Genomic DNA, 19,626 nt, shown 5'->3' with positions numbered 1-19,626 from the left:
GCAAGGAGAATAAAGTGCTGAGTTTCAGTTTTAATTTACGGGCATTCATATCAAAATTGAGTAAACAGAGTAAGATTTATAGCCCTATTACTTGTCGCATATTAAAGGCCTGCAATCTCTACTCTCTAAACTAATGTAGACGTGAACACCTTCATCACCTTTAAAGCTGAAAGTCAGCACTTCAGCCTCAATTATTTCAATACCAACGTGTACTTGTGCACTGAGCCAGGAACAGTAAAAAAAAATGTATTTACGACCAAACACTTGGACTGCACAGTGGCTAATTATAAAATAAAGAGACACATCACAGAGCTATACTCTTTATACAGAGCTTACTTTGAATAAGGGTGAACCGTTGATATTCCACCGCCGAGTGCTGGGTTTCTTGATTCGAGACTGTGAAGCGTACGGGACAAAGGCAAGAGATTTGGAAGGAATGAGGACTGGGAAGCACCTGCACTGCTTCATCTCCTATGAGCGATTTTTTTTTTCATTGCTGATTCCCATCTGCACCAAGAAAAAAAAATCCTATACCTCGGCAGTGTGCCGGTTCAGCACAAAGCAGCAAATTGAACTCTTATGTTGACACCTTCCCAGTGTCGCCGCTTGTTAGTGGGGTTAGTCTGGGAAAAGGACCGAATCACAAAACAGGAATGTGACTGGGATTCAGGGTGATGAGAGCAAAGCAACGACAAATGTCTGACTCATTTATAGCCAGATAACTTAGTCAGCTGCGTTTATTTATTTAAGTCAAATGGAAGTGCGAGACACCCCGAGTCACATTCATGTAAGCCTGGACAGACAACTTGGATGTCGTCCCACATGCACAATAAAGGAAAGGGACTAACAAGGCACAGCACTCTGTTTTCGCGAGGATTTGCTGGTCACGCGCATTAAGCCATGTTAGAGATGTCGTGATGTGGGGACGGGAGACTGCGGATGTAGCGGCGCAGCCACAGTCGCACTTCAGTCAAGTGTGTTTAGGGAGAAGGACAGGCGGGATGAGACACACTCACACTGCAGTCAAGGACACATACCTTTACACACACCTGCTATTGTGCAATCACTCATTCAAGATGCATCTTTGATCTCTTTGCACACGCACACACACACACACACACACACACACACACACACACACACGCGCGCTCGTAGAGCAGGTGCAGGCTGAGTCAGCGCAGTACCTGGGGGGTTACAGTGAAGAGGGAGGGGCACTGAGAGATGTTTTTGGCTACCTGCAGAGCCTCTATCCTCAGTGCAGCAAGTACCAGCTCCTCCTGGGCCGCACTCAAGGGAGGTTGGGAGGGGTTGATGTATTTCAGAGGAGGGGGGGGCGGGGGGTGTTTGCGGCCCAAGGATGAGAGAGCAAAGGAAAAAAAATACATACAAAGTTCAGCACAATCTTTTTCACACAGTAAGCTTAAGTACGGAGGGGAAACTAAATATGCAGGTTGTAAAAATGAGAATAACACACACACTGTCACACATCAGAGCCACAAATGGGTCGCCAACGGCCTTAAAGCTTCATCAAAAGAGGTCATACGTGGACTGTCAACACACCTGTAGTTTTTGAGCGAATGCAGTGGGGTTGGTCACAGCCAGGTCAGGCTCCAGGTACTGCAGGGGGTCGTCACACTCAGTCAGCCTGTCTAACAGGGGCAGGGCCAGGCCAGGAGCAGAGGCCTCCATAGGGCCCTGGCCGGAAGACTAAAAGGGGCACCAGGAGGAGTAGGCAGAGGGCAGGGAGGAGGGCAGGGGTCAGCATGGCAAAGCAAGCGCCGAGAGTTTGTTTTGAGTGGCAGCACTGGGAGCAGAGTCACTGAGCTCAAGCTGGAAACTTGGTGACATGGTCGACTAAAGCGCTTGCACCGCAGCACTCTCCCTCTCCCTCTCTCTCTCTCTCTCTCTCTCTCCACTGTGACTAAACAATCATGTGGTGTGAATGTTGCGAAATCAAAATTCTCTTTACATGAAGGTGACAGGATGGAAATGATATAATCATCCCGCGCCCACTGGGTACGGGCACAAAGGGCTCACCTGTTCGTCCGCCTCTGTGCTCTGTGTTCGGCTGAGTGTTCCGCACTCTCTCTTCCGGCCCTTGTCCCTAGCAGAGCCTTCAGGACCGGGCCGAGAGCTCAGCACCGGTGTCTTCATGCCTGCTGTTATCCGGGCCTCCATCTCTTCAAAACTCCTGCACAGAATGAGATAAAAGAAAAAAGGGTGAGAGAGAGAGGCAGAGGTAGACGTAGAGAGTTAATTAAGCTGTACGCATAATGGAATCACTGTGTGCAGAACAGTGTTGCAGTAGAGGTAGATTGTGTTGTACCCTGTGCAGGGGGAGCTGGGCGATCCATGTGCAGCCACGTTGTTGGTTAACTTGTCAGACACTGAGTCCAGCTTCAGGTACAAGGATGGCTTCTTAACAGACAGCGGCTATGAGACACAGAGAGAGTTCTTTAGTGGCTTTAGTAACAAAATCACAAACTAAATCTGAATTAAAACCAATACTCACAGGTGAAGAGGAGCCAATCTTCTCCATGTACTCGATTTCATAGTCTTGCTCTGACACAGGGTGACAAAAGAAAAAGTTTCAGATGTAAAGAAACAAATGGAGAGACGTTTCACACTGTGCCGATCTCTGGACTGATCAGGGTCTGAGGCAGGGTTCTCTGCTCTGTTTCATCTCTGACCCACATGGCTTGAGTCACATGGCCCCTGGGAAGAGGTGACTCACCACCTGTCTGTGGTATGCTTTCATCCATGTGAGCTTTGGTTTGGATGCAGGTGGTTGGAGGCACAAATGGGAATCAAAGAGAGCAACGCCTCACCTAGAGTCTGATGTGGAAGATTGCTCTCATTAATGAACGACGTGAGGTCAGACGGTTGAGGAAAGTCCTGTTGATCTGAGTCCAAATCTGCCTTCATGTCATGTAGGGATGCCCACTTATGGTTGGTGGAGGAGGCCAACTTCTCCTCATCTGTGGCATGGTCTTCCTGCAAGTGGAGGGAGGGAGGTTCATCTGTAGGCGTGTGATCCTGCAAAACAATCGATTATTAATCGATTACTAAATTAATCGACAACTATTTTGATCATCGATTCATCGGTTTGAAGCTTTTTTCAAGATTTCTGATCGTTTTAGCTGCTTTAATATGAATATTTTCTTTATTTCTTTGCTCTGGATAACAAAGAAATCATTAAAAGTCAATCATTTTGGTTTGTGGACAAAACAAGACATTTGAGAACACCATCATGTCCAGGTTTGACGAACATCGATCAAAATCTTTTAAGGTTTTCTGATATTTTATGGAACAAACGATTAATCGATGAATCGCAAAAAATAATCGTCAGATTAATCGATTAAGAAAATAATCGTTAGTTGCCGCTCTAAAAACAAGACAGACATATAAGACAGTGTCAAGAAGGGGGGGATTCAGGTAGAAACTATACATGGCGTCAAGTGAAGAAAGAAGAAACATTAGGTACACACCTGCGATTTATCAGACAGCAGTGATTTCTTTGGCGACCTCTTCACTCTGAAAGTATTACTTAAGAAAGGAAACATTATCAAAATCCAAAGTCATAGAGCAGCATACAGAGCAAAACTCTTTCCTAACTGTCTAACTCCAACACTGTATTTAACAATATCTCAAATATGTAAAGCCACAAATACTGAAATGTTAAACGGGTTGGGTACATCTAATAATAACATTAATCCTTATAACAACAATACTACTTACTGTAAACTATGAGTGACTGAAAGAGAAGAGGATTTAATCTATTTAGTAACTGAACAAATCCCCAACAGGAATGTGTTTAATGAAATCCTGTTGATGTTAGTTTGGACACTGAAGCAAACTAGTAGATTAACTGTGAGTTGCAGCTATTTATGTTAACCTTATGCTCAGTTTTAAATTGTGTAGGCCCCATAATGTTTAGATTCCCAATGAATGTGGGGTTAATTTATGGTAAAACACACATCTGATCGTCTATTAGTCTGTACATTTGCTGGTTGTGATATTAAATAATTGTTTTGGGAAATCATTGATAAGTAGGACAACAACCAAGACACTACACATCACTATAAATAAAATCTCCTTAACTGTATGTGTGTTGTTTTTGGTTATTTCAGCAATAGCCAACAGAGGACACAAGAGGGAGCAAGAGCGCCTCTTTTGTTACACACAGGCCTGTCAGTATCACAACGATATTTTTACCATTTACAATGTAGAAATTCAATGTAACTTTTTTTTTATAAAGAAAACAACTGTTTTACTATGGTAACAACACAATAACACATAATCGTTCTGCTAAGGTTGCCTTTACAGTTTCTTAGTCCTTCAAAGACACTGCTACACTGACCTCTAGTGGCTGTTTGAGTCTTTCTCACCACTGAGTCTGACCACACTGAACCATATTGTGCCCTTTAAATTTCCCAAAATGTCTCCACATTTAAATGCTCTTTGTACATTTAAACGTATTTCAGCATTTACTGGGACAGTATAACTATTCCGCTTTGATTGCCATGTCTGTTTCAGTTTGAACCTGTGTAGATTATATTGTACTGTAGCCTACAGAATAAAAAAAAAAACTGTACAATGGCAAATAGTTTCCTCGATTTAAAATAGGCAGATTAAATGGGATTGTTTGATAGTGGGTGAATGGTAATGGGATGTTTCTGTTATTAGGGACAGTGGGGCGACATGCTGACTTGAAATAAGCCACATGGAATCAAGGTGGATGGTTGTGTTGCCCCTGTACTTACAACAGACAACATAGAGAGGACACACCCCTGGACTTCCTGCGACATATGAGAATACACAGACACAGGTGACAGAGAGACAGACAGAGGACACCGCATGGCACAGTAGACAAGTAGACCACAAATACACAAACTATCCAGAAAACAAACCACACTGACAGAGATTCAAAAAGTGCGCACTTGCCCAGAGAGGTTTGAGGCTTTGGCGGCACTGTGTGAACTTACGATTTGATCGGAGTTTTCTTCTTCTTGGCAGGTTTATTCTGATTTTGGTCCTCCAGTTCCCCAACATTGTCATTGTCATTTTCATTCTCATAGTCATTGGATGAAATTTCAAAGGAGGCAGAGGCCTTAGGAGGGGAGTTGCCCATCTGATTAGACGACTTGAACGGGTCTATGGAGTCGTCCACGTTACTGGGGTCAAAGGTATAAGACTGTCTGGACAATTCAGGAGAGTTTGTGATTCCTTTCTTCGAAGAAAATGGATTGAAATGTGGATCCTCCCATTTGTCAGGTTCAAAATTGTAGGACGCTTTAGGAGCGAGGATTTCATCCTCATTGCCGTTGTGGGTCATTGGAGAGCTGTTGTCCAGCTGCTCTGTCTGTGCTGGAGGGGCCTTCTTCAGCCCCAGTTTTGGTTTCCTTAGAGGCATCTTGGCACCGGGCTTCTTGACCACTTTCTTGGGTGTGGGAGAGGCCTGGGGTACCGCCTCACTGCTCTCCTCAGAATAGTCAAACTCCAGCCTTACTGACTGACGTTTGGGGAGGATTGGCTGCTCTTCGAGGTCGGCGATTGGTTCATGAGGAGGAGAAGCTGGGGGACTGGGTCGCCGCGGGTCCACGGCAGGGACAGGGGAACTTTCTGCACAGGTAGTGATGGAGGCGCACACGGTACCTTTGCGATCCAAAGTAGGAGAGTTGGCAATTTTACTACCTCCGGTCTTGAATGGGTCAATCTTGTCAAAATTATCTGGATCCCATTTATAGGAGGCACTAGGGGGGATGGGGAATTCGTCTGTGTCTGTTGCACAAGCAGGGAGAGGCGTCTCTTCTTGGCATAAGGGTAAGGCAGAAATGACAAGGCTTTCCTCTTGGCTGGTATGACTGGTCTCCTCCAGGAGAGGAGGTGGAGTTTCAACACGACTCTTCCTGGTCCTTCGTAGAGTTCCTCCGGGGCTCGGAGTTGCAGATCCACCTTTTGCTCCCTCCTGATCCTGCAGAGGCTTCTTGAGCTCTGGGGGGCTGCTGGATGAGGCTGTCTGTGGACTCTCCGGGTTGGAGTTTTGTCTGAGAAGAGGTTTCTTCTTCAAAGAGCCAGAGCGGACTTTCTTGGGCCTGTGGAGTGTGCCTGGGGTGCTCTCAGTGCCTAAACTGAAGGATTCGGAATGTGGTCGGAAACCTCCTGCTGTGCACCCGTCCAACAGAGCAGAGGTGTCTAGTTCTCCTCCCTGGAGGCTGAGGGAGCGAGTCAGTGTGTGATTTGCTGAATCTGTAGCAAACAGCTCAATGTTGTATGCGCCACTAGCTGCAATTGGCTTGTTCTCGTCGAATTTGATGGATGTTAGTGGATCATCTGTCAAGTCAGATGCAGGATCACTGACTGAGGTGTCCTCTGCAAAAGAAGAGCCATACGGAGTTAAAGTTTGGTTCAGAAAATCCAGCATGGAGACTTCATTCTATCCACTTACAGGGATGATTTGCTATAAATAATGATGTCAATCTTTCAGTAGGATAGGAAGTCATGAATGACCACATGAGACAGAATGACACAACTGGTTGGTCAGCCTCCGTTTTGTGCAGTGAAGATGCAGCTTCGAAGCAAACAGAGCCAATTCTGAAACCCAGTTTCATCCACTAGATGGTGCAACACAACTTTATTTCCCCTGCTCTTTTTTTTTTTTTTTTCTACCTTTGTGCACAGCATTCGTGTAACATAGTATTTCACTGAGCTAAGCATATATCACATCAGGGAATACCTACCTCTCACTGCTCCTTTGTCATCAGATATCAGTTGCTGGATCTGAGGGTCTGTAATAGAAACCGCCTTGACTGGAGTTGTAGATTCCGGGGTCTCGAATGCTCCATCAGAATCTGAGCTCCTGCAAACAAAGACAAGGGCACACCAAGTCAAGGCTGCTGTTAATCAGAGTGAGATCACTTGTGAGATCACTTGAACTGCAATGACACAAGAATCAGGAATCAGGATCATTGGAATTGGGGCTTAATTAAGACATTTATCTCCCAAATTAAAGGCGGAATATCATTATCTGAGAACATTTATAGTATTCACACACAATCACACATTCACTATTTTTTGTGTACATACAGTACATCAAGCACTAGTTAATTTATACATTTGTAATGAACTTGAAGGGTGACAGATTACGGCAAATCTGAAACAGAATGTTCCTGAAAACACACACAGACCCGATGATGTCACAAAGATGTCACAGCTATTAAACAGACAGTGGTTGACCGAGGAAAACAGCCAGCCACAAATGGCAAAAATGTCTGATTTCTGCGTAACAACAGGCTGCAAATAATAATCTGTATTATCATCCTCAGCACTATGATCCATCCTTTAGCACCATGTACCCAGACACATTATCATAGCACAGCTCAGCACACACCCTGAATACCTACGCTTAATCTGTCTGTCTGTCACCTCAACATCTTGTCCTGTCTCACCTCTGTCTGACCGTCTCCCCGGCAGACTTGATCATGCCGTCATGGCGGGAGCTCCAGGAGATACGACGAAGGAGACCCAGAGCTGGATCTGAGTCCGGACTGTCCCCATCTTCTGCCCCTCCCAGCAGTGTATCCCAGCCCCAGCGAGCCCACTGCAGTGGAGACAGAGCCTGCCACGCACTCACTGCCATGGCTGCTGGCGAGCTAACACCTCTCTGTACCGAAATGCTACTGCCTGACACACAGATAGACAACCTGTACTGCCTCGTCCCAAGATGATGAGTAACACGGGGGTAGAAACCTTTCACCTTCTTCTTTCTGCTTCCCTCTTTAGTCTAATGATCACCTCTCTTTGTGTCTAATCTACAGTGCTTTCCATGTGCTCCTCGTCTCCATCTGTATCCATCACAGTACATCTCCACTGCTTCCCTGTAGGAAATGAGACTAAATGAGACTGGCTGCAGAAGCCCACCTCCTGCATTCTGTATTTTCTTTCACTCTCTCAGCCTCACGCCCTCCCTCTCTTCTTCCTCTCTCTCTCTCTCTCTCTCTCTCTCTCTCTTTCTGAGCCCCTGTATCCACACAGAAGAAAAGGCAGTTTATCGTCCACCAGCTTGATCAAACCACCGCTATGTCGCAAAGATAATATCTTTCTTTTCTCCTGTACACCTGTACGCAATCTTTTTAGGTATCCAAATATTGTGTGCGGGTCTCACTGACACACAACAATAAAAGAAAAAAGAGTCTTATACAATGAGCAACTAAAATGGTCTTGGCAATAAAACCAAACACCTCAAGCAAAATGCTGCCATTATTGTGTAGTGCCACAGTTATTGATCGAACTTCTCTGGAAGGATTCTCCTCGAGGCCCTGCTGGGGCCCATTCGCCATGTTAGGGGGGCTCTTTTCTCACATGCACACACAATATTCGGTTCCCATAAAAGGTGATATAGCTGCAGACATCAATACAGTCAATGGAGCTGATGCAACAAAAATTTAGAGCTGCAAAAATAATGGCTGGTCATAAATATTTTTTTGCTGTCATGGTCAATATGCCCACCATCCCTCGGGTCATATCACAACAAAAGGTGGAGATTCTCCAAAGCCGACAATAAAGCAGGAGAAAACCAGTCTACTGTTAACTGTTAACATAAATCTAAAAATAATGTTTATTACATTTTTATATATTAGGTTTGCGACTTCCTCAGATGTAAGGATGTAAAACAATCTAGTTACTTTCTCGGTGCTTTTGATATGAGATGGGCAGTGTGTCCCAGCAGGATAAGACTGGTAAGACCAGCAGTGAAAAAAGGCTACGCCAAAAACAGTGTTATACATTACACAAGAAACCCATGAGCATTCTTACCAAATGTACTGTATGGACTATAAAAAACAATAATAATAATAATAATAATAATAATAAAAAAATAAAAAATAAAAATAAAAATAAAAATAAAAATAAAAATAAAAATAAAAATAAAATAAATAAATGTGTGGAAATAAAACTAAATGCAAAATGAATCCATCTGTCTGTAAACAGTTCTGATGTAAGCGAAACAAATGAGCAGCAAAAAAAAATGCAGTTGCATTTTTAACCGCAAACACTGTGTTGCTATGGTAACTGGAGGTTGCCCTTGCCATATGCCCCACTGTGGAGGAAGACAAAAAAGGCTGGATGCACACAGCCCGAAACACACACACACGCACGCACACAACTGGTGTAAGCACAACGTATGATGTAAGCCGCTCCTGCATCAGCCTCGTTTCTGCTCGCATCTGCAGATCAGTCTGAATAAAAATGGAAATGCAGTCGATGGGTTCTTTTAGTGACGTTTAGAAAAACCTAATGCTAAAACTGACACATTGTTCACAGCTCATGCGTTTTTACGTCGCGGAACAAAACGAGCCGCGTGTGCGTGAGCAGTGCAGCGTGTGAGGCTTAATAGAAACAAAGGCGGCAGCAGCAGTTAATGACAGCCCCTCACCGACTGAGATGATAGAGACTGTGCACCATGAGGCAGGGAGACGCTGCAGCCAGACGTGCCTCTGCTCCAACCAAATACAAGTCAGCATGCACATGTAGCTCTCACAGGGCTGAAGGGAGAACCATTGCCAACCTCAGAGAATTGTGGGGAAACAACGCTTACACTGCCTGCACCACCTGTCCACACAACAACACATTAAGATGCTGGCATTAAAAAGGAGGACATGTTTGATTGATTGGGGGGTAACATCTGATGTCAGCACTGAGATGGGAAATGTGAGCGTCATAAAGCTGATGTGTATAAATGACAGCTGGCTGCTGAGTGATTAGACTCCATGGATTAAGTGCGGCATGATTCCTCCGTCGTCTCATGCCCGTCAGACACCTTAAAATACTGTCATCTACCTCTCCTCCCTCTGTAGTATCTCTACGATTCATCAACAGCTTTCTCTTGTAGCCATCCCGTCCTTCTCTGCCAGTTTGGAGCTTTGATTATCAAGTGGATTTGTAAAATACTGTTTGCAATTTGGGTAATTAAAAATTGTGCTGACAAACATTAACTTAAGAGCCTGGTGTGGGAAAGGCTGTTGTCAGCATTAAGTGGTCTGTGTCATATGATTTCCATTAATTCATGTCTCTTTATGAGGCTAAACGTCTGTTTTGTTCTGTATTGTGTAATGAAGGGAAATAGTTTGTGGCTTTTATGATCTCCTTTAGTTTGGAGACGTAGAGACCAACAGAGGGAGCTCCTGTGCTTGTATCCTCCTGATTGTCTGGGCATTACATCATAACCACTGTGCACCCTGAGGAGCGCCACAACAGCCTATTATCCTTTTATAAGAGTTTTCCAATACAGATGTGATGTGGTCAGCAGGGAGCAGCATTGTAGGGTTTGTAATTGGACAAAAGAACAGAACAGCGCTTTGTCTCCGCCACAAATGATCCTCAATCTCAGGAAATGAAATCTTAAGGAGAATCTCTCAGGTCATAACCACAACCTGAACAAAAGTGATGTCGCTTTTATTTTCTCCATCACTCGTCTCCAGCCAGACTGACATCTACATCCATCAGCGACAAAGGCCAGTGACACAGACAAAAGAGTATCAGACAAAGATAATCTCTGTGTGTAATACCTCATTGGAACTAATCTAAGACTCTGACTGGAAGCAGATGGCACATTAAACAACAACAACAACTCAGGTCTGTGAGTCTGAGCAGGAGCAGAGCGGGGATTAAACGTCCAGTCTGTAATATTTTATGCCATTTTGAATATCACATATTAATTAAAGGTCAGTCAAAACTCTCATTAGTCCACTTAAGAAAACCCTTCAGAGTGCTACAGTGCTCGAAACCTTCACACTGTATTTTTGAAAGTGTTATGCAACAGAAAAAGTGAGTACTACGACACAGTGTGCACACCAATCCGCACTTTACTGGCATTTAAATTTACTATTCAGTCCTTTGAGGTCTGACTTTAGAGAGCGCTTTGAGATGGAAAATGACTGCATGATTCCATAAATCATTAACTTCTGCATTACACATGGCACATACACATGCATCCATCCTCCTTCCCAGGTCCTTTTTCCCCTGTGTCGTAGTGTGAGTAATGTGTCTGAGCTAAAAATAAAAACACGGCAAAGTGGAGCACTCTTGCTCCATTTCTCGCCCCTTTCTATCTTCTGCTTTCTCTCATTCTGTCAAATCCCCGGTTTTTCTTTTTCACGTCTTCTCTTTCCACCTTAGTCCACACATCATGTTCTATTTCGACAGCGTCACCAGTTCCTGCTTCCAGAGTGGCAGTCGCGTCCTCCTTTACATCACCCCACCAGCCTCCCAGAGGCATCTACTGTACTCATTGCCTAATTCTAATTCCCGCCGGCTCTCCTGAACACTGTTATATTTAATCCATTACGTTTTTCCCCTGCATTTGAGGGAAACTGGTGCGCATGTGCCCGCGCATGTGCTCCAATTCACTCATCTTTATTTACATCACAAAACCAAACAAGGCGATGAAGTGCTCACGTTGGTGTTTTTTTTTGGAGTGTAGAATGGCAGTGTACACACACACACACACAAAGATGGAATAGAGGTAACAGACACGTGACAATGTTCTGCATAATAAATCCATAGCTATATTTAAGCCTATCGATGAATAAAACACGAGCTGAAGCTGCTCCTCAGACCTCCAGCTTTCATCTGTTATTCGATTTTCTCGATCACACCGCTGAACATTTGCAGGAACGCAAGTCAAGTCACACTCACATGTGCTCCTGAGAGGGACAGTGGCTCAGTCCTTGCTCCATGGACTCGTTGGCTCCCATCCTCGGCTAGCTATGCCTTCCCCCCCCAGCTGCCCCCCCTCCCCCTGGACTGCTCCTGCTCTCCAGCCACACACCAACATTCACTTGCTCCAAAATAAAAGCTCCTTCTCCTTTCGCTCTGATCTTTGAAGAGGAGGCAGCCTGTGTCCGAGGAGGTGAGCACTGGCTGAGTTAACAGCACTGCAGTGCAGACTGATGAGCGAGCCGTCCTCGCATACGAGGAAAGCTGTGGATGATTCAGGGCTCCCTCTTCACTTCATGCACAGCATCCTGTATCCTCTGGTCCTCAAAATACACACAACGTTGCTGCACATGTCATCTGGGAGATGTAAACAAAGCAACGCCAACAGAGGATGAAATCTCCCGCGGCAAAATGTCAACAAAAGAAAAACATCCGCAAGAAATGCAGCGAAACGATGATCCTGCTTTCTTGGTGTGTTGCTGGAGTGTCTGAGGTGCCTCCTCTCTGTTTGGTCTCTGATATCGCTGAGCCGTGTTGCTGCTCCAACTGCCTCCTCCCCCCTCTTCCCTCAACTCTCTCCCATGACAGCAGCCTTCTGTGCCTTTAAAAAGACAAGCAGCTTTTCTCTCTGCCACCTCTATGCCGGGGAGACAAACAATAGCAAACCTCAACAAACCACAGGGTTAAGCAGGAGCTTTCTCTTCCACCCCCCCGTCAGTCTCCGTTCTCCTGCCTTCCACAGTAATCTCACCTCTTGATTTTTGTCTTTGTCCCGCCAGTATCCCCCCCCCCCTTATGTTTTGCACAGTAAAAATGACATTTTCATGCCCCTGTTTTTTTCACAATGGAAGCTTCCAACACCCAGCGTGGCCAACCAGAGTGTAGCCCGAGGTAAACAATAGAACCTGAGAAACTAGGAAGGTATGTTTGTGAACCTGTGTGTGAATCCTGACCCTGCTATATTCAGTTTCAAGCCACTCCGGCAGTAAATCTGAACCAGGAGATGTTGGGAATTTTCATTATTGAACCAAAAAAAAATCACACTTGTTAAAAATGACATGAAAGATGTTTTTTCTCACACTCTGAGACAAAGAGGCTCGTTCATCCTGACATTGGTGTCGTCTAGTTTACCGGCCCTCTCACCAAACTGCATCACTGACCAGAAGAGCGCTAAAAATATTCTTTCTTTCTTCTTTAGTCGTCTGTGTGACACATTTGGAGGATGTTTTCCTGTGGGATGGAAATAAGAGCAGGAACTGGTTCCACAATATTCCCATTGATTGATGAGGAGCAACGAGACAGAGACTAGAAATATGAGAAGTATAAATCTATTGTGCACTCATGGGAAAGTGAGGAAGCCAAGGCCTCGCTACAATAGAAACTGCAGCCTGCAGCAGTGGAAGACGCTCAAACATGCTCTGTGCAGGGTTCCGGTGTCTCACTTGAGTCTGTAAGGACTTTAAAAAAAACAAAAAAACAGACTGAAGTGTAAGTGGACTGCACCGCATTATACACAGAATAACTGTGTCAGTCCAAACTAACACTTTAAAAAAGGGGGGGGGGGGGTGTTTGTATGTAAACATGAAGTCCATTAACTGATGTATTGATGTGATTCGAGTCTCAGATGAGCCCATTGTTCGATGTTTCTCAGCCTGAGGGGACAAGTAAAACGCTGCCCACACAACTTCCAGCACAGGCCCCTGCTAAAGCAAAAATATTGATCGTTATCTCAGACTCAGGCTCCGAGACCATAAAAGAAAGATGGATGTGGGGCAGCAAAGCATGTATGGTATTCTATTGAATGACCAGTATAAACATCCTGTCTTTGTTACAGCAGCAAAGACTTGAAGAAAATGAAGAAATAAAACATTCTGCAACACCAGGCACTGGAAGATAACGCTGTTGGTTGGTGTTTTTGAAAGATTCTGAAACATTCATAATGGCACTCGTGAAGAGGGTCACTAGGATCCATAAAGACTCTTTTAACGTGTTTTAGCAAATATATTATATATTTGCATTTGTGAAATGTAAGTTAGATAACGTAATTGTAATTTAGAAAGAAGGTCATCCTACTGTGAAATTTGGGGTCTCGTGTACAGTCTCGCAGAAAAAACTCTTATCACATTTAGAACAGAGTAAAAAAGAGTTTTTTATAGACACACTTTGAGAAATCCTGGACTTTTTACATGTTTTCTTAATCCTGGACATCTGCAGATTGGGCAGATTAAAAGCCCAGGGACTATTTCCTTTATCTGCAAAGAAAAGGCTACAAGGAATTGATAAAACAAAGCTATTTCTTCTCTTTGTATCATTGAAGACAACGACAAAATCACTTGGTGGAGTGATCAGGGTGCTTCAAAGAAACAAAAGTTTAGATATGCATCGACCCATTATCACAGCTGCAGATAAGCTCCGTGGCTGCGTAAGACAACGGAGAGAACACATTCAGTACAATTGCAGGTCAATGAGGAGGATAAACTGCTTATACATTACAGCCTGTAAAATGTGGAGCTTTATATCAGGCTCACTTTAGAGTGAAGTGGTTTAGTATTTTTTTTATGGGAATCCAAATCTAAAACAAATGAGTGAAGGAAGTCTTCTACTCATCATCAGCTCAGCACTTTGTGGTGTCGACCTTTAGCCCCAATGAAGTATCAGTGAGCAAGATGATACTTTTCTAGCACGTGCGAGGAAGTCAGATTAGTGATCTCTATCATATTGAGACTATCTCTTTACTCAGAGAACAACAGTTACAACACAACCCACAGTATTCTGCTCTGACTTGAAGTAAATCAGCCTCAGAGGTTAAATACCTGGTTCTTCCCTCTAGTGAGTCAGAACTGAAGAAGGCTCATGGATGAGAGGTGAAACGTATTCAACTCAACTCAAGCAAGTCCAGTCGCCCCCAGCTATCAACTGAAGAAGATTATGACCTGGATGACTGAGAACCTCCGCCGATATTAAAAGTAAATGTAATACATCCAAAATGATGTTTCTGAAATGTCATGTCACAGTTCTCCTTGTAAAATGGCTTTGAAATCACTTGAACATACATCTTAATAAGAAACCAGTTATGTATTGCAACGCGAATAGGATCCATATTTAATAATTCAACAAATTAAATAATAATAATAAATTAAATTCTAGACTGACTGAAAAGATGGAGGCTCCAATTCATGGTATTACAATATACATCACTGTATGTTGTGAAAAATATTAACGCTTTTCCCAATTCACAGTTATCACAATAGTGAGGTCACCAAAAAATAATAAATAGGCAAACAGAACAATCTATGACGTCCAGTCAGAATAGCTAATCCAGATTACTGTGTTGCTGCTCCACTTCCTTTCACTGCTATTTCACAGTCGGAAGTCTAAATAATAGAAGAACACAGTTTGAAAGTTCTTTAATTACCGGTCTTACCTGAGCAAAGGGAGATTAGAGAGCCAAATACTATCAAGTCAAAGTCAATCATACACATTTCTATATGGTTAAAATGCAATGTTACACTTGAATTTCACCAGTTCCAGTGGAGACACAGGCTGGGACAGAACTCTGCTGCACCCTCTGCTGGTCATACAGCACACTGCACGGTAAAAGTGGCTGAGTCATTCAAGCCAAAAAGGAGTGGAATGTTTAGTGTATTAAGAGTGTGAAGAGTGATAAGTATTGACATGTAAGCAGCATGGACGTTATAAATAAAAAATACTTTTGTGCTGAAACACATGTACAGTAGCAGGTGATAATAATATTAATGTTAATGATAAATTATTATGATTTGACAAATTTACTGCAGCCTTTTTATATTGATTATTAGCAGTAAGTATGTGATTTGGTTGGCTCTGAATTCCACTGCTGCAATAATGCTGCATGTGATCGACTGTCATAGTCATCTTTTTTTTAAGAACAATTTAACATTTAAAAACGACCTGCCTATCCCCGGCTACACATTTCCACACATCCACTGTGTATCGGATTCTTCGTGTACCCCTCAAAAAGAGAAAACTGCAAATGTCTGGAGCTCTGCTAATTAACATGGATGAGATCATTGCAGGCGCCAGATGTTGATGTAATGCTGCAATCTGACCCGACCTGGGTTTGAAGGAAAACGGACATGGCTACTTCTCATCAAGGACGAGTGTCAGCCCTGAACCAAGCGAGTGTACGGTCTTTACAAATCAAATACAGAAGACCACATTCAGACCTGGTATTATCAGCTGTAATTTTGCTCTTTGCTCAATCTGTCATGACATTAGTGTATATTTGACTAAAGGGCGGGGAAGCCCAGATACAATAATCATAGTTCAGGAGACACATCCAGGACGCATTTGAATGCCAGGTGTGAACATCTGTACTTGGCAGTCTAGTCTAGTCTGAACGAGGCTGAAAAAAGAAAAACGAGTTCATGTTCATACCTTAAGGCAGGGAGGCGGGGTGCAGAAGCAGAGCAGGGGTCCTCCCACTGGTGAGCAGAAGGTGCGGGAGGGGAGGCAAGGACTGGAGGTGGAGGAGGAGGAAAGAGGGGGGATGCAGGAGGGGTTGGGGGACTTTCAGGTGTGAGCCTCTCTGGGGGTGTGGGAGGAGGTGTGGGGAACTCTACGCTGTCGTGGAGGTGAGAAGGGAGCGTGGGTGGGAGGTGGTGTTCGGAAGCCTGCTCAGTGAGGGGGGGCCTGCAAGGGAGAGAATGCAAAACATAAGCAAAAAAAAACAAAAAAAAAACAAGGTAGCCAGTAGCCAAATCAAAGCAATTTGGAAAAAGACAATCTGTCTGAACCACAAGGAAAACCAACTAACTAAAATATAACTCCACTCATAAGTCCACTTTGGTCCCCATGCTTGTTCTATCTGCTCTCAGCATTGAAGGAGCTTGTCTGAAGGTGTCTGACTCCGTCGTCACCGGCCACCTGGTGGAATGGATTTGGCACCGATCCAGGCCAGACTTATCAGGAGTGGTAGACTCTCTAATCTGACAGGCAATGCTATGGACGCCCATGCAGCTGTTACCCACTTGAGGGCATGCCTTCTGTTTAGCTCTAAAAATACCCCCCCCGTAGCACTTTCTTCTTAACAGTGCTTCAACAATATACCTCCATCATCTAAAGCACATTTACACTCCTCATGCATCGAGTCAACTATGTGCTGAGCTGCACTTTCTAAGCTCCAGCTCATTTCAGAACTTAATAACATTTAATGAGGGCGTGTGCTTTTCTTCACAAGAGTCACAATTTACACTTAACACAGTTCTGGTTTCTCGTGTTTTCGTTGCAGTATTTGTATTCGCGGTCGGACGGCTGCGTGAAGATGAAACATTCTGCGATATGACATCGTCAAAATGGTCCCATTCATCTGAGTGAGGCCAAAGCCATTATGTTACCATCTGTGGACACGCAACAAAGAAATAAACACAACCAAGTCAAGTCTGAGAATCACTGCTGATGAACAAAAACAAGTTGAGAGAGAGAAGACAATTGGCAGAATATAAGATTACCGTGGACACTGTAGCTGTCTCTGTACTGCGTCGGTGGCTGTTACATGGAGATAATGTCAGTTGGCTCACAGATGGAACTTACTCCCAAATATGATGTGTATGAACAAGCAGAGGCTTTATCACCAACACAGAATGAATGGGACAACTTAGAGGGAGGACACATGCTCTTTTCTTCAGCAACACACCTCTATGTGCCAGTGGAGTTTCACTGTTGGAATAAACACCTGGAATCTGTCCGCTTCAGCTTTTCACTGTTGGTAACTGAGCTAAAGCAACTCATGGTCAGAAACCAAATGATATGAGATACTGTGGCGATGATTCACTCTCACAGTCCAGAAAATAGACCCGGTTTTTAAACCTATGCTTCGATGAACACGTGTTAAACAAACAAGAGTAACTTCCACTCTCACTTGTGGAAGCAAAAGACAGAACGTCTGAGGCAGGGTGTTAAATGATAAACAAAACCATAAACAAAACAAGGTGATGATACAGAGAAATGCTTTTTTCTTCTCGTAACGATGGGAGGACAGTTTCTGCCAGCAGCTGTGTGTGTGTGTGTGTGTTCCAAAACACACACACACACACAGCATTTGCACATTCAGGAACAGTTTGTAAATATTACAACCACAGGCATCGTAAATAATTTGCTGATTTGTTTCTGCAACTACTGTGATCAAGTTGGTAAAGTCTAAAGTCTGGTGTGGTCGAATAATGACAGGCAAAAAATACAATAAAATCTAATTCCCATGTGCTGGCAACGCTTATGGAACTGTAATTGCCATGGCAACTAGACTATTTACAGTTCAATGTGGGCTTAAGCGTGGGCTACAGCACTTCCACCAGAAACATGAATGGGAAAAATACTACATACATACCAAGCTGAACAGTCACCACAATCATTTCCATATACTGTATGGAATAGAGAGAGTTGGGTAATGGCCTTTTAAACAGAAAATAATTGATTTAATGACATTTAAAACATCAACATTCTTTTAAAAAAAACACTCACAGACGGTAGATAAATATTACATGAAATCACACTGACAAACAGTCAGACGGAAGAGAGATGCACAGCATGCTCTAACCTGTCACATTTTTTAAGCACACATCATTTTTGCAACTTTGTTCCGTGTTTTCCGCCATCGGCCCCTTTCATCTTTCCATTTGTCCCTCCCTTTTTACCCATCTGGTGAGGTTAGAAGAGGCAGACAATAATAATTAGCATCAGTTACCTACGTACAGACCATCTGCTGTATCCGCCTAAGTGGTCTTAAACACAACAAAGTCCTGCTACACGTACAGTAGCTACGTCTTGCCAACTCACCCAGACTCCCACCATGGACGACTCCATCATTTACCTGCAGATGTAGCTACAGTCAGGGATGGTGAAGTGATTTTTAATCCAAAACACCAAGAGTGGAGTTACTGAAGGTCCAAGTGTCTTTCCTCTCTGACGCTGTCATACACACACACACACACGCACACACACACACTCACTCGCGCTGCAGCACATGCTCTGAATTCTGGCTTTTGTTCCACTCTGTCTGGTCTGTGCAAATGACTTCAGTGGAGCTGAGTGCCTGCCCAAATTCCTCCCACTACAGGCTTCAGTTCACAAAGCCGGACAGACTGAGCAGAACTGACAGCTAGGACGGCCTCTGGGGGGGCGGAGAAAAAAAAACCCCACATGTACAAACACACACACACACACACATCATGCATTCACATTTCTGTCTCTGCCACACGTATGCAAGTGTAACTTTATCTATCGATGAACCGTATAGTGGAAATAGCAGTGTCACTCCTCCAACCCCCCTACACTGAACACACCTCGTCCCAGCAGCCGTGGTGATGGGACGAGTGCTGTGACTGACAGGCAGCAAGTGCTACTCATGTGCTCATGGCATGTGGGGAGGCTCCTGGACAAACGGCAAGAGAAACTTGCTGTGTTTGTAAAAAAAAACACATTACATACACAGAGAAAACACAAAGAAGCTTTTCAGTAAAAGAACAGCACACAGTATGTGAAGGGTTATTTAAGCTAGCCCTTAAACAAATACTGAAAACCCACATGGAGGCCACACTGGACAACAAAGTGCATTTAAACGAGGTCAGAGCATAAAGGGTTTGCTGCCATGACGTCAACCAGTTCAAATCTGTGCTTTTTTTAAATGTGTCAGAAAGGGCAACATCATGTTTTAGGAAAATCTGTTGTTCTTAATGGTAAAATGCTATAATCCTTAGATGTTACCCCTTAACTTGGATGGAATGAGGATTAACAGGATTCAGAGACTCCGTTATTAAGATACAGCAACTTTCACCACACACTGACTCAAGAGTCAAAACATGCTTGCTTTTGTCATCCTATCCTGATCCTGAAAACAACATTTTCAACTGAAAGAATAAAGAAAAATGTTGGTAA

At 43.8% G+C, this 19,626-nt stretch overlaps 1 protein-coding gene across 12 annotated transcripts in view; it reads right to left on the bottom strand.

The window, feature by feature from the left end:
* The window catches only part of tacc2 (transforming, acidic coiled-coil containing protein 2), a 46,739-nt gene that overhangs the window by 6,773 nt on the left and 20,340 nt on the right, over positions 1-19,626 (bottom strand). For 6 of the 12 annotated variants that reach the window (XM_058651734.1, XM_058651731.1, XM_058651732.1 and 3 more), the window contains 10 exons: positions 16,132-16,386; positions 6,741-6,859; positions 4,986-6,372; positions 3,489-3,546; positions 2,829-3,036; positions 2,513-2,562; positions 2,327-2,433; positions 2,038-2,191; positions 1,561-1,707; positions 1,185-1,277 (listed from right to left, as the gene is read on the bottom strand). In XM_058651734.1, the coding sequence (XP_058507717.1) occupies positions 1,185-1,277; positions 1,561-1,707; positions 2,038-2,191; positions 2,327-2,433; positions 2,513-2,562; positions 2,829-3,036; positions 3,489-3,546; positions 4,986-6,372; positions 6,741-6,859; positions 16,132-16,386 (2,578 nt within the window). The remainder of the gene's footprint in view (positions 1-1,184; positions 1,278-1,560; positions 1,708-2,037; positions 2,192-2,326; positions 2,434-2,512; positions 2,563-2,828; positions 3,037-3,488; positions 3,547-4,985; positions 6,373-6,740; positions 6,860-16,131; positions 16,387-19,626) is intronic. The other 6 variants (XM_058651737.1, XM_058651738.1, XM_058651739.1 and 3 more) reach the window with 4 other exon arrangements.

Source organism: Solea solea, chromosome 15, assembly GCF_958295425.1.
Source record: "Solea solea chromosome 15, fSolSol10.1, whole genome shotgun sequence".
Lineage (NCBI taxonomy): Eukaryota > Metazoa > Chordata > Actinopteri > Pleuronectiformes > Soleidae > Solea > Solea solea.
The sequence above is the reverse complement of the archived record's forward strand: the minus strand, read 5'-3'. Positions and strand labels throughout refer to the sequence as shown.